Raw genomic sequence first — 15956 nt, forward strand, 5'->3', positions numbered from 1 at the left:
TGCTCCTTATTAATCACATCAGACCAACAAATAAAGTTTTACATCCACATAAGAGTCACAGCAAAATACTTTGTATGATCTCTTATACACTATTTTAGGCCCAGCTTTTGGAACTTTGGCTTTCCTGGATATAGCAAATATATTGTGATCACTGCATCCAATGGGTACGGATACAGCTTTAGAACAAAGTTCTACAGTATTATTAAAAATGTGATCAATACATGTGGATGATCTTGTTCCTGTAGTGTTTGTAAACACCCTGGTAGGTTGATTAATAACCTGAACCAGATTACAGTCACTGGTTACAGTGAGAAGCTTCCTCTTGAGCGGACAGCTTGATGAAAACCAGTCAATATTCAGGTCTCCAAGAAAGTAGACCTCTCTGTTTACATCACATACACTATCAAACATTTGACACATATTATTTAGATACTGACTGTTAGTACTTGGTGGGCTATAGCATCACCCCAAAAGAAAATAACACTTGACATAAGATATTCTGTAAGCATTACAGGGATATGGCTCTGAATATATACAGCAACACCTCCCCCATAAGCATTCCTGTCTCTTTTATAGATGTTATATCCTTGTATTGTTACTGCTGTATCATCAAATGAATTATCTAAGTAAGTCTCAGAAAGGGCTAATATATTAATGTTATCTGATGTCAGCAAGTTATTGATTTCATGAACCTTATTTCTAAGCCTATATATAAATTAATATGGGCTATATTCAGCCCTTTCCTGGGTAGTTTTTTCAGAGATAGACATAATATGGAAAAGAGCAAACAAAGCAAGATTAAAATAAAAATATACATTCAGCTGTCCATTAATCAGTTGGTGTGTGTAAGTGTGTGTGCTGCGGGGTTGAAGCTATGAACCGGTGGTGGTGGCGGTGGTGGTGGTGGTGGTGGCGGTGGTGGTGGTGGCGGTGGTGGTAGCGGGTCAGATAAATAAATCATCATACTATAACCTCTCTGTGTGGATCCTCTGGTTGTCTGAAAGTATTTATAAACCCCAGGAGCAGTGTTAGAGGCAGTATTTATAAACCCCAGGAGCAGTGTTAGAGGCAGCTAGATCCAGAAGAGGAGGGGCTGTGGAGGACTGGGAGTAGAAAAGAGTGTGAGAGTGATGGTAGTGGGGCAGATTAACAAGTCATCAAATCAAATCAAATTTTATTGGCTACATGCGCCGAATACAACAGGTGCAGACATTACAGTGAAATTCTTACTTACAGCCCTTAACCAACAATGCATTAATTTTTTTATAAAAAGGTTAAATAAAACAACAAAAAGTGTTGAGAAAAAAAGAGCACAAGTAAAATAAAATAACAGTAGGCAGGCTATATATACAGGGGGGTACCGGTGCAGAGTCAATGGGAAATAACAGTAGGGAGGCTATATATACAGGGGGGTACCGGTGCAGAGTCAATGTGCGGGGGCACCGGCTAGTTGAGGTAGTTGAAGTAATATGTACATGTGGGTAGAGTTAAAGTGACTATGCATAAATACTTAACAGAGTAGCAGCAGCGTAAAAAGGATGGGGTGAGGGGGCAGTGCAAATAGTCTGGGTAGCCATGATTAGCTGTTCAGGAGTCTTATGGCTTGGGGGTAGAAGCTGTTGAGAAGTCTTTTGGACCTAGACTTGGCACTCTGGTACCGCTTGCCGTGCGGTAGCAGAGAGAACAGTCTATGACTAGGGTGGCTGGAGTCTTTGACAATTTTGAGGGCCTTCCTCTGACACCGCCTGGTATAGAGGTCCTGGATGGCAGGAAGCTTGGCCCCAGTGATGTACTGGGCCGTACACACTGTCCTCTGTAGTGCCTTGCGGTCAGAGGCCAAGCAGTTGCCATACCAGGCGGTGATACAAACAGTCAGGATGTTCTCGATGGTGCAGCTGTATAATTTTTTGAGGATCTGAGGACCCATGCCAAATCTTTTCAGTCTCCTGAGGGGGAATAGGCTTTGTCGTGCCCTCTTCACGACTGTCTTGGTGTGTTTGGACCATGATAGTTCGTTGGTGATGTGGACACCAAGGAACTTGAAGCTCTCAACCTGTTCCACTGCAGCCCAGTCAATGAGAATGGAGGCGTGCTCAGTCCTCTTTTTTTTCCTGTAGTCCACAATCATCTCCTTTGTCTTGGTCACGTTGAGGTAGAGGTTGTTATCCTGGCACCACACGGCCAGGTCTCTGACCTCCTCCCTATAGGCTGTCTCATCGTTGTCAGTGATCAGGCCTACCACTGTTGTGTCGTCGGCAAACTTAATGATGGGGCACAACCTCTCTCTCTGCTGAAGGACCTGGGCTGGTACAGTATGTCAGCCATCTTGGTTCATCATAGTCTCTCTCTCTGCTGAGGGACCTGGGCTGGTACAGTCTGTCAGCCATCTTGGTTCATCATAGTCTCTCTCTCTGCTGAGGGACCTGGGCTGGTACAGTCTGTCAGCCATCTTGGTTCATCATAGTCTCTCTCTCTGCTGAGGGACCTGGGCTGGTACAGTCTGTCAGACTCATCCTCTGTCACAGGGCCAGGAAAGGAAAGGCATTGGCAAATGGATCACAGTGCATAAACTCACAGAAGAGATGAACCCCACGATATTTACTGACCTAGAGACCTCAACGAGCCCCATGATATTTACTGACCTAGAGACCTCAACGAGCCCCATGATATTTACTGACCTAGAGACCTCAACGAGCCCCACGATATTTACTGACCTAGAGACCTCAACGAGCCCCACGATATTTACTGACCTAGAGACCTCAACGAGCCCCACGATATTTACTGACCTAGAGACCTCAACGAGCCCCACGATATTTACTGACCTAGAGACCTCAACGAGCCCCACGATATTTACTGACCTAGAGACCTCAACGAGCCCCACGATATTTACTGACCTAGAGGAATCAACGAGCCCCATGATATTTACTGAAGCTAGGGACCTCAACGAGCCCCACGATATTTACTGACCTAGAGACCTCAACGAGCCCCATGATATTTACTGACCTAGAGACCTCAACGAGCCCCATGATATTTACTGACCTAGAGACCTCAACGAGCCCCATGATATTTACTGAAGCTAGGGACCTCAACGAGCCCCACGATATTTACTGACCTAGAGACCTCAACGAGCCCCATGATATTTACTGACCTAGAGACCTCAATGAGCCCCACGATATTTACTGACCTAGAGACCTCAACGAGCCCCATGATATTTACTGACCTAGAGACCTCAACGAGCCCCATGATATTTACTGACCTAGAGACCTCAACGAGCCCCACGATATTTACTGACCTAGAGACCTCAACGAGCCCCCACGATATTTACTGACCTAGAGACCTCAACGAGCCCCATGATATTTACTGACCTAGAGACCTCAACGAGCCCCACGATATTTACTGACCTAGAGACCTCAACGAGCCCCATGATATTTACTGACCTAGAGAACTCAACGAGCCCCATGATATTTACTGAAGCTAGGGACCTCAACGAGCCCCATGATATTTACTGACCTAGAGGAATCAACGAGCCCCATGATATTTACTGAAACTAGGGACCTCAACGAGCCCCATGATATTTACTGACCTAGAGACCTCAACGAGCCCCATGATATTTACTGACCTAGAGACCTCAACGAGCCCCACGATATTTACTGACCTAGAGACCTCAACGAGCCCCATGATATTTACTGACCTAGAGACCTCAACGAGCCCCACGATATTTACTGACCTAGAGACCTCAACGAGCCCCACGATATTTACTGACCTAGAGACCTCAACGAGCCCCATGATATTTACTGACCTAGAGACCTCAACGAGCCCCACGATATTTACTGACCTAGAGACCTCAACGAGCCCCACGATATTTACTGACCTAGAGACCTCAACGAGCCCCACGATATTTACTGACCTAGAGACCTCAACGAGCCCCACGATATTTACTGACCTAGAGACCTCAACGAGCCCCACGATATTTACTGACCTAGAGACCTCAACGAGCCCCACGATATTTACTGACCTAGAGGAATCAACGAGCCCCATGATATTTACTGACCTAGAGACCTCAACGAGCCCCACGATATTTACTGACCTAGAGACCTCAACGAGCCCCATGATATTTACTGACCTAGAGACCTCAACGAGCCCCACGATATTTACTGACCTAGAGACCTCAACGAGCCCCACGATATTTACTGACCTAGAGACCTCAACGAGCCCCACGATATTTACTGACCTAGAGGAATCAACGAGCCCCATGATATTTACTGAAGCTAGGGACCTCAACGAGCCCCACGATATTTACTGACCTAGAGACCTCAACGAGCCCCATGATATTTACTGACCTAGAGACCTCAACGAGCCCCATGATATTTACTGACCTAGAGACCTCAACGAGCCCCATGATATTTACTGAAGCTAGGGACCTCAACGAGCCCCACGATATTTACTGACCTAGAGACCTGAACGAGCCCCATGATATTTACTGACCTAGAGACCTCAACGAGCCCCACGATATTTACTGACCTAGAGACCTCAACGAGCCCCATGATATTTACTGACCTAGAGACCTCAACGAGCCCCATGATATTTACTGACCTAGAGACCTCAACGAGCCCCACGATATTTACTGACCTAGAGACCTCAACGAGCCCCACGATATTTACTGACCTAGAGACCTCAACGAGCCCCATGATATTTACTGACCTAGAGACCTCAACGAGCCCCACGATATTTACTGACCTAGAGACCTCAACGAGCCCCATGATATTTACTGACCTAGAGACCTCAACGAGCCCCATGATATTTACTGAAGCTAGGGACCTCAACGAGCCCCATGATATTTACTGACCTAGAGGAATCAACGAGCCCCATGATATTTACTGAAACTAGGGACCTCAACGAGCCCCATGATATTTACTGACCTAGAGACCTCAACGAGCCCCATGATATTTACTGACCTAGAGACCTCAACGAGCCCCACGATATTTACTGACCTAGAGACCTCAACGAGCCCCATGATATTTACTGACCTAGAGACCTCAACGAGCCCCACGATATTTACTGACCTAGAGACCTCAACGAGCCCCATGATATTTACTGAAGCTAGGGACCTCAACGAGCCCCATGATATTTACTGACCTAGAGACCTCAACGAGCCCCACGATATTTACTGACCTAGAGACCTCAACGAGCCCCATGATATTTACTGACCTAGAGGAATCAACGAGCCCCATGATATTTACTGAAGCTAGGGACCTCAACGAGCCCCATGATATTTACTGACCTAGAGACCTCAACGAGCCCCATGATATTTACTGACCTAGAGACCTCAACGAGCCCCATGATATTTACTGACCTAGAGACCTCAACGAGCCCCACGATATTTACTGACCTAGAGACCTCAACGAGCCCCATGATATTTACTGACCTAGAGACCTCAACGAGCCCCATGATATTTACTGAAGCTAGGGACCTCAACGAGCCCCATGATATTTACTGACCTAGAGACCTCAACGAGCCCCATGATATTTACTGAAGCTAGGGACCTCAACCTTACAGTGAAGAATAAACTAGACTGTATACTGTCTCTCCCCAGGCCTTTGACCACTGTTTGACAGCAGTGGAAGACATCGCTGGACTCAACGGTTACCACCACTGGAGAGACAAGTCAGTAGCCCTTCGCTCTTCAGTCGTGTTTCAATTGAAATACATTGTCTTATTCTTATCATTGAATATTATCATGGACTCTAAATGGCCAATCCTAACTTCCACTGAAGTTATATATTCACTAATGATGACTAAGTGGAAGGTAGGATTTTGCCCCTCACTGAATGTGTATCATAGTGTTGTTCCCTGGAACATGGACTGTCATTCATCCATATATGGGCGTGTACATTCAGGTGGGAGCAGTTTGACAAGAACTACCTGAGCAAGCTGCTGCTGCGGAAGTCTGTGTACCGGAAGAGTGAGCTGTGGGAGGTCTATCAGAAAATCAACATTAGAGACGCCATCAGTGTTATAGACCAGGTATGATGAAGAGAGGGAGGGAGGGAGGAAGAGAGAGAGGGAGGGAGAGAGGGAGGGAGGGAGGAAGAGTGAGCTGTGGGAGGTCTATCAGAAAATCAACATTAGAGACGCCATCAGTGTTATAGACCAGGTATGATGGAGGGAGGGAGGGAGGGAGGGAGGAAGGAGAGAGGGAGGGAGGGAGGGAGGGAGGGAGGGAGGGAAGGAGGGAGGGAGGAGGAAGGAGGGAGGGAGGGAGGGAGGGAGGGAGGGAGGGAGGGAGGATGGAAGAAGGAGGGAGGGAGGAGGAAGGAGGGAGGGAGGGAGGGAGGGAGGAGGGAGGGAGGGAGGGAGGAGGAAGGAGGAGGGAGGGAGGAGGAAGGAGGGAGGGAGGGAGGGAGGGAGGGAGGAAGGAGGGAGGAGGAAGAAGGAGGGAGGGAGGGAGGGAGGGAGGGAGGGAGGGAGGGAGGAAGGAAGGAGGAGGGAGGGAGGGAGGGAGGGAGGAAGAAGGAGAGGGAGAGGGAGGGAGGGAGGGAGGGAGGGAGGGAGGGAGGGAGGGAGGGAGGGAGGGAGGGAGGGAGGGAGGAAGGAAGGAAGGAGGGAGGGAGGGAGGAAGAAGGAGAGAGAGGGAGGGAGGGAGGGAGGGAGGAAGAAGGAGGGAGGGAGGGAGGGAGGAAGAAGGAGAGAGGGAGGGAGGGAGGGAGGAAGAAGGAGAGAGGGAGGGAGGGAGGGAGGGAGGAAGAAGGAGAGAGGGAGGGAGGGAGGAAGGAAGGAAGAAGGAGAGAGGGAGGGATGGAGGGAGGGATGAAGAAGGAGAGAGGGAGGGAGGGAGGGAGGGAAGGAGAGAGAGGGAGGGAGGAAGAAGGAGAGAGGGAGGGAGGGAGGGAGGGATGGAGGAGAGAGGGAGGGAGGGAGGAAGAAGGAGAGAGGGAGAGAGGGAGGGAGGGAAGGAGAGAGGGAGGGGAATGGGTGGCTTGGGACATAGTAACAGAGCGAGTCAGAGACATCAATTGTTGCCATGGTTTTGTCCAGTGCTCAGTTGTGTTGTAAATGTCAACCAGGACCACTAGATGGCACTGCTCCTCAACTCATGGCAGCAATGCACCTAGACTGCTCCGGTGTAAAGATCAGCTTCCCCTCTCCCAATCCTAACCTTATCCATTAGCGGGGAAAATGCACAACTGACCCAAGATCAGTGTCCAGGAGAAACGTTGCCCTTCTCCCACCTAGACTCCCATTACTGTCTCTGCAACCAGTACAAATCCATGGTTACAGTAGCACTAGAACACACAGCTACCAGACATCACTATATCATCTGCTGAGGTGTAGACTGACTCCTTGCTAAGTTCTCGTTTTATAGAGGAAGTCTTGTTGCCAAGCTAGGAGGTGTGAGACTCTGTATCCTCTCTCTGTCATGTGTAAGAGAGAGAGAGAGAGAGAGAGAGAGAGAGAGAGAGAGAGAGAGAGAGAGAGAGAGAGAGAGAGAGAGAGAGAGAGAGAGAGAGAGAGAGAGAGAGAGAGAGAGAGAGAGAGAGAGAGAGAGAGAGAGAGAGAGAGAGAGAGAGAGAGAGAGAGAGAGAGAGAGAGAGAGAGTGTAATTCATCTCTCTGTCTCCTCTGATACCACAGCATTACCTGAGAGTCGCCACATCAAACATCCCATCTCTACTGGTGACGTGTCAGTTAGGGGATGCGTCCCAAATGGCTCCCTATACTGTAGTGCACTACTCTTGACTTGGGCCCAATAGGGCTCTGGTCGAAAAGTGTCCAACTTGATAGGGAATAGGGGTGCCATCAGGGACACACGCTTAGTGGCGAAGGTGTATGACATCAGACCATGTGAATGTGTGGGAAAGGGATATGAGAGGTTTAGGAAAATATTCAGGGGAATTCTTCATCCTATATCCCCTCCATGGTGTTGGTATCATATGCCTATAGGATTCAATATCCCCTCCATGGTGTTGGTATCATATGCCTATAGGATTCAATATCCCCTCCATGGTGTTGGTATCATATGCCTATAGGATTCAATATCCCCTCCATGGTGTTGGTATCATATGCCTATAGGATTCAATATCCCCTCCATGGTGTTGGTATCATATGCCTATAGGATTCAATATCCCCTCCATGGTGTTGCTATCATATGCCTATAGGATTCAATATCCCCTCCATGGTGTTGGTATCATATGCCTATAGGATTCAATATCCCCTCCATGGTGTTGGTATCATATGCCTATAGGATTCAATATCCCCTCCATGGTGTTGCTATCATATGCCTATAGGATTCAATATCCCCTCCATGGTGTTGGTATCATATGCCTATAGGATTCAATATCCCCTCCATGGTGTTGGTATCATATGCCTATAGGATTCAAGTGCTGACATGGCTGACATGTTTTATAGGTGTGTGTTTGACATTATGATGGTCCTCTGTAGCTCAATTGGTAGAGCACGGCGCTTGTAACGATCCCCGGGACCACCCATACGTAAAAATGTATGCACACATGACTGTAAGTCGCATTGGATAGAAGTGTCTGCTAAATGGCATATTATTATTATTATATTATGATATGTAGTATTCTCCTACACTCTGAAGGACAGATGTCTCCAGTTTGAGTTGGCCTGGTAGGAGAGATAAATCGACTGTAAAAGTAAACTAGGGTTAGATCACAGAGGTGCTGAGGGCTGGATGTCAGCCTCTAGAGAGAAATCCGAGACGTACAGGGTAGTTGGGAGGGATGGTGTGCTGACATGTTGAGGTGTAGGAGGGAGGGAGGGGTTCCTCTGGCCTCTCTGAATACAGCCCTTCTTTTCTCTTTTCAACCATCCTCTACTTTGCCTTTCATTCCTCTCCTCCTCTCTTGTTCTCCTCTCCTCCTCTCATGTTCTCCTCTCCTCCCTCTCTTGTTCTCCTCTCCTCCTCTTCTGTTCTCCTCTCCTCCCTCTCCTGTTCTCCTCTCCTCCCTCTCTTGTTCTCCTCTCCTCCCTCTCTTGTTCTCCTCTCCTCCTCTCCTGTTCTCCTCTCCTCCCTCTCATGTTCTCCTCTCCTCCTCTCCTGTTCTCCTCTCCTCCCTCTCTTGTTCTCCTCTCCTGTTCTCCTCTCCTCCCTCTCTTGTTCTCCTCTCCTCCTCTCCTGTTCTCCTCTCCTCCCTCTCTTGTTCTCCTCTCCTCCTCTCCTGTTCTCCTCTCCTCCTCTCAGTTCTCCTCTCCTCCTCTCATGTTCTCCTCTCCTCCTCTCATGTTCTCCTCTCCTCCTCTCTTGTTCTCCTCTCCTGTTCTCCTCTCCTCCCTCTCTTGTTCTCCTCTCCTCCTCTCATGTTCTCCTCTCCTCCCTCTCTTGTTCTCCTCTCCTCCTCTTCTGTTCTCCTCTCCTCCCTCTCCTGTTCTCCTCTCCTCCCTCTCTTGTTCTCCTCTCCTCCCTCTCTTGTTCTCCTCTCCTCCTCTCCTGTTCTCCTCTCCTCCCTCTCATGTTCTCCTCTCCTCCTCTCCTGTTCTCCTCTCCTCCCTCTCTTGTTCTCCTCTCCTGTTCTCCTCTCCTCCCTCTCCTGTTCTCCTCTCCTCCCTCTCCTGTTCTCCTCTCCTCCTCTCCTGTTCTCCTCTCCTCCTCTCCTGTTCTCCTCTCCTCCCTCTCCTGTTCTCCTCTCCTCCTCTCCTGTTCTCCTCTCCTCCCTCTCTTGTTCTCCTCTCCTCCTCTCCTGTTCTCCTCTCCTCCCTCTCCTGTTCTCCTCTCCTCCCTCTCCTGTTCTCCTCTCCTCCCTCTCCTGTTCTCCTCTCCTCCCTCTCTTGTTCTCCTCTCCTCCCTCTCATGTTCTCCTCTCCTCCTCTCCTGTTCTCCTCTCCTCCCTCTCCTGTTCTCCTCTCCTCCCTCTCTTGTTCTCCTCTCATCCTCTTCTGTTCTCCTCTCCTCCTCTCAGTTCTCCTCTCCTCCTCTCCTGTTCTCCTCTCCTCCCTCTCTTGTTCTCCTCTCCTCCTCTCCTGTTCTCCTCTCCTCCTCTCCTGTTCTCCTCTCCTCCCTCTCTTGTTCTCCTCTCCTCCTCTCCTGTTCTCCTCTCCTCCTCTCCTGTTCTCCTCTCCTCCTCTCATGTTCTCATCCCCTCTCATCTGTCTGTATAAACTCATCTCCACTTCATCATGTAGAAAGACTGTAAACCCTAAACAGGGTTGCAACATTTTGGTAACCTTCCCAAAATTCCCAGGTTTCCAGAAATCCTGGTTGGAGGATTCCAGATTTGCTGCTTATTCCCTGACGACTCTGGGAATCTTCCAACCCTGATTTCTGGAAATTCAGAAGAATTTGGGAAAGTTAGCAGAATATGCAACCCTACTCCTACTGCTGATACTGCAATCCTCTGCTGCTGTCTCTCTCCTCCAGTCCCTCTGCTGCTTTCTATCTCCTCCAGTCCCTCTGCTGCTTTCTCTCTCCTCCAGTTCCTCTGCTGCTGTCTCTCTCCTCCAGTTCCTCTGCTGCTGTCTCTCTCCTCCAGTTCCTCTGCTGCTGTCTCTCTCCTCCAGTTCCTCTGCTGCTGTCTCTCTCCTCCAGTCCCTCTGCTGCTGTCTCTCTCCTCCAGTTCCTCTGCTGCTGTCTCTCTCCTCAGTCCCTCTGCTGCTGTCTCTCTCCTCCAGTCCCTCTGCTACTGTCTCTCTCCTCCAGTTCCTCTGCTGCTGTCTCTCTCCTCCAGTTCCTCTGCTGCTGTCTCTCTCCTCCAGTTCCTCTGCTGCTGTCTCTCTCCTCCAGTTCCTCTGCTGCTGTCTCTCTCCTCCAGTTCCTCTGCTGCTGTCTCTCTCCTCCAGTCCCTCTGCTGCTGTCTCTCTCCTCCAGTCCCTCTGCTGCTGTCTCTCTCCTCCAGTTCCTATGCTGCTGTCTCTCTCCTCCCTCTGCTGCTGTCTCTCTCCTCCAGTCCCTCTGCTGCTGTCGCTCTCCTCCCTCTGCTGCTGTCTCTCTCCTCCATTCCCTCTGCTGCTGTCGCTCTACTCCCTCTGCTGCTGTCTCTCTCCTCCAGTCCCTCTGCTGCTGTCTCTCTCCTCCAGTCCCTCTGCTGCTGTCGCTCTCCTCCCTCTGCTGCTGTCTCTCTCCTCCAGTCCCTCTGCTGCTGTCGCTCTCCTCCCTCTGCTGCTGTATCTCTCCTCCAGTCCCTCTGCTGCTGTCTCTCTCCTCCAGTCCCTCTGCTGCTGTCTCTCTCCTCCAGTTCCTCTGCTGCTGTCTCTCTCCTCCCTCTGCTGCTGTCGCTCTCCTCCCTCTGCTGCTGTCTCTCTCCTCCAGTCCCTCTGCTGCTGTCTCTCTCCTCCCTCTGCTGCTGTCTCTCTCCTCCAGTCCCTCTGCTGCTGTCGCTCTCCTCCCTCTGCTGCTGTCTCTCTCCTCCAGTCCCTCTGCTGCTGTCTCTCTCCTCCAGTTCCTCTGCTGCTGTCTCTCTCCTCCCTCTGCTGCTGTCTCTCTCCTCCAGTCCCTCTGCTGCTGTCTCTCTCCTCCAGTCCCTCTGCTGCTGTCTCTCTCCTCCAGTCCCTCTGCTGCTGTCTCTCTCCTCCAGTTCCTCTGCTGCTGTCTCTCTCCTCCAGTCCCTCTGCTGCTGTCTCTCTCCTCCAGTCCCTCTGCTGCTGTCTCTCTCCTCCAGTTCCTCTGCTGCTGTCTCTCTCCTCCAGTCCCTCTGCTGCTGTCTCTCTCCTCCAGTTCCTCTGCTGCTGTCTCTCTCCTCCAGTCCCTCTGCTGCTGTCTCTCTCCTCCAGTTCCTCTGCTGCTGTCTCTCTCCTCCAGTCCCTCTGCTGCTGTCTCTCTCCTCCAGTCCCTCTGCTGCTGTCTCTCTCCTCCAGTCCCTCTGCTGCTGTCTCTCTCCTCCAGTTCCTCTGCTGCTGTCTCTCTCCTCCAGTCCCTCTGCTGCTGTCTCTCTCCTCCAGTCCCTCTGCTGCTGTCTCTCCCCTCCCTCTGCTGCTGTCTCTCTCCTCCAGTTCCTCTGCTGCTGTCTCTCTCCTCCAGTCCCTCTGCTGCTGTCTCTCTCCTCCAGTTCCTCTGATGCTGTCTCTCTCCTGCGTCCCAAATAGCACCATATTCCCTATATACTGCACTACTTTTGAACAGGGCCCTTAGGGATGTGGTCAAAAGTAGTGCACTATAATGGGAATAGGGTATATTATATTAAAACAGAGACCCTGGTCTGGCCACTACAGGACACCCCACTAATAGGAAACAATCTTATCCCATGATAATATTTAATATGATACATGCTGAGGGTTTCAGGGCTGTGGATATGATACATGCTGAGGGTTTCAGGGCTGTGGATATGATACATGCTGAGGTTTCAGGGCTGTGGATATGATACATGCTGAGGGTTTCAGGGCTGTGGATATGATAAAAATGCTGAGGTTTCAGGGCTGTGGATATGATACATGCTGAGGGTTTCAGGGCTGTGGATATGATACATGCTGAGGTTTCAGGGCTGTGGATATGATACATGCTGAGGTTTCAGGGCTGTGGATATGATACATGCTGAGGTTTCAGGGCTGTGGATATGATACATGCTGAGGTTTCAGGGCTGTGGATATGATACATGCTGAGGTTTCAGGGCTGTGGATATGATACATGCTGAGGTTTCAGGGCTGTGGATATGATACATGCTGAGGTTTCAGGGCTGTGGAAACGTAAACAGGTAGTATTTCTACCACCATCTCACGCACACACACACACACACACACACACACACACGTGCGCGCACACACACACACACACACGTGCGCGCACACACAAACGGTGGGGAGGGTTTTAATCTTTGTCCTGCAGTAGTTTACTTTCTCCGGATGCCCAGTCCTGAATATAATTCCCTGCAGTATTTTTTCCATACCAGTCAGCATCCTGAGAGCAGTTTATCAGTACTAATATTAGCCCTAACCTAGTTCCATACCAGTCAGCATCCTGAGAGCAGTTTATCAGTACTAATATTAGCCCTAACCTAGTTCCATGCCAGTCAGCATCCTGAGAGCAGTTTATCAGTACTAATATTAGCCCTAACGTAGTTCCATACAAGTCAGCATCCTGAGAGCAGTTTATCAGTCCTAATATTAGCCCTAACCTAGTTCCATACCAGTCAGCATCCTGAGAGCAGTTTATCAGTCCTAATATTAGCCCTAACCTAGTTCCATACCAGTCAGCATCCTGAGAGCAGTTTATCAGTCCTAATATTAGCCCTAACCTAGTTCCATACCAGTCAGCATCCTGAGAGCAGTTTATCAGTACTAATATTAGCCCTAACCTAGTTCCATACCAGTCAGCATCCTGAGAGCAGTTTATCAGTACTAATATTAGCCCTAACCTAGTTCCATACCAGTCAGCATCCTGAGAGCAGTTTATCAGTCCTAATATTAGCCCTAACCTAGTTCCATACCAGTCAGCATCCTGAGAGCAGTTTATCAGTACTAATATTAGCCCTAACCTAGTTCCATACCAGTCAGCATCCTGAGAGCAGTTTATCAGTACTAATATTAGCCCTAACCTAGTTCCATACCAGTCAGCATCCTGAGAGCAGTTTATCAGTCCTAATATTAGCCCTAACCTAGTTCCATACCAGTCAGCATCCTGAGAGCAGTTTATCAGTACTAATATTAGCCCTAACCTAGTTCCATACCAGTCAGCATCCTGAGAGCAGTTTATCAGTACTAATATTAGCCCTAACCTAGTTCCATACCAGTCAGCATCCTGAGAGCAGTTTATCAGTACTAATATTAGCCCTAACCTAGTTCCATACCAGTCAGCATCCTGAGAGCAGTTTATCAGTACTAATATTAGCCCTAACAGTTTATCAGTACTAATATTAGCCCTAACCTAGTTCCATACCAGTCAGCATCCTGAGAGCAGTTTATCAGTACTAATATTAGCCCTAACCTAGTTCCATACCAGTCAGCATCCTGAGAGCAGTTTATCAGTACTAATATTAGCCCTAATCTAGTTCCATACCAGTCAGCATCCTGAGAGCAGTTTATCAGTACTAATATTAGCCCTAACCTAGTTCCATACCAGTCAGCATCCTGAGAGCAGTTTATCAGTACTAATATTAGCCCTAACCTAGTTCCATACCAGTCAGCATCCTGAGAGCAGTTTATCAGTACTAATATTAGCCCTAACCTAGTTCCATACCAGTCAGCATCCTGAGAGCAGTTTATCAGTACTAATATTAGCCCTAACCTAGTTCCATACCAGTCAGCATCCTGAGAGCAGTTTATCAGTACTAATATTAGCCCTAACCTAGTTCCATACCAGTCAGCATCCTGAGAGCAGTTTATCAGTACTAATATTAGCCCTAACCTAGTTCCATACCAGTCAGCATCCTGAGAGCAGTTTATCAGTACTAAAATTAGCCCTAACCTAGTTCCATACCAGTCAGCATCCTGAGAGCAGTTTATCAGTACTAATATTAGCCCTAACCTAGTTCCATACCAGTCAGCATCCTGAGAGCAGTTTATCAGTACTAATATTAGCCCTAACCTAGTTCCATACCAGTCAGCATCCTGAGAGCAGTTTATCAGTACTAATATTAGCCCTAACCTAGTTCCATACCAGTCAGCATCCTGAGAGCAGTTTATCAGTACTAATATTAGCCCTAACCTAGTTCCATACCAGTCAGCATCCTGAGAGCAGTTTATCAGTACTAATATTAGCCCTAACCTAGTTCCATACCAGTCAGCATCCTGAGAGCAGTTTATCAGTACTAATATTAGCCCTAACCTAGTTCCATACCAGTCAGCATCCTGAGAGCAGTTTATCAGTACTAATATTAGCCCTAGCCTAGTTCCATACCAGTCAGCATCCTGAGAGCAGTTTATCAGTCCTAATATTAGCCCTAACCTAGTTCCATACCAGTCAGCATCCTGAGAGCAGTTTATCAGTACTAATATTAGCCCTAACCTAGTTCCATACCAGTCAGCATCCTGAGAGCAGTTTATCAGTACTAATATTAGCCCTAACCTAGTTCCATACCAGTCAGCATCCTGAGAGCAGTTTATCAGTACTAATATTAGCCCTAACCTAGTTCCATACCAGTCAGCATCCTGAGAGCAGTTTATCAGTCCTAATATTAGCCCTAACCTAGTTCCATGCCAGTCAGCATCCTGAGAGCAGTTTATCAGTACTAATATTAGCCCTAACCTAGTTCCATACCAGTCAGCATCCTGAGAGCAGTTTATCAGTACTAATATTAGCCCTAACCTAGTTCCATACCAGTCAGCATCCTGAGAGCAGTTTATCAGTACTAATATTAGCCCTAACCTAGTTCCATACCAGTCAGCATCCTGAGAGCAGTTTATCAGTACTAATATTAGCCCTAACCTAGTTCCATGCCAGTCAGCATCCTGAGAGCAGTTTATCAGTACTAATATTAGCCCTGACCTAGTTCCATACCAGTCAGCATCCTGAGAGCAGTTTATCAGTACTAATATTAGCCCTAACCTAGTTCCATACCAGTCAGCATCCTGAGAGCAGTTTATCAGTCCTAATATTAGCCCTAACCTAGTTCCATACCAGTCAGCATCCTGAGAGCAGTTTATCAGTACTAATATTAGCCCTAACCTAGTTCCATACCAGTCAGCATCCTGAGAGCAGTTTATCAGTACTAATATTAGCCCTAACCTAGTTCCATACCAGTCAGCATCCTGAGAGCAGTTTATCAGTACTAATATTAGCCCTAACCTAGTTCCATACCAGTCAGCATCCTGAGAGCAGTTTATCAGTACTAATATTAGCCCTAACCTAGTTCCATACCAGTCAGCATCCTGAGAGCAGTTTATCAGTCCTAATATTAGCCCTAACCTAGTTCCATACCAGTCAGCATCCTGAGAGCAGTTTATCAGTACTAATATTAGCCCTAACCTAGTTCCATACCAGTCAGCATCCTGAGAGCAGTTTATGAGTACTAATATTAGCCCTAACCTAGTTCCATACCAGTCAGCATCATGAGAGCAGTTTATGAGTACTAA

The 15956-nt window shown here is 48.4% G+C and overlaps 1 protein-coding gene across 1 annotated transcript in view; it reads left to right on the forward strand.

The window, feature by feature from the left end:
• slc9a5 (solute carrier family 9 member A5) overlaps positions 1-15956 on the forward strand; it is a 124564-nt gene that overhangs the window by 83154 nt on the left and 25454 nt on the right. The window contains exons 10-11 of the mRNA XM_041859576.2: positions 5594-5664; positions 5898-6024. Of these exons, the coding sequence (XP_041715510.1) occupies positions 5594-5664; positions 5898-6024 (198 nt within the window). The remainder of the gene's footprint in view (positions 1-5593; positions 5665-5897; positions 6025-15956) is intronic.

This window comes from Coregonus clupeaformis, chromosome 32, assembly GCF_020615455.1.
Source record: "Coregonus clupeaformis isolate EN_2021a chromosome 32, ASM2061545v1, whole genome shotgun sequence".
NCBI lineage: Eukaryota > Metazoa > Chordata > Actinopteri > Salmoniformes > Salmonidae > Coregonus > Coregonus clupeaformis.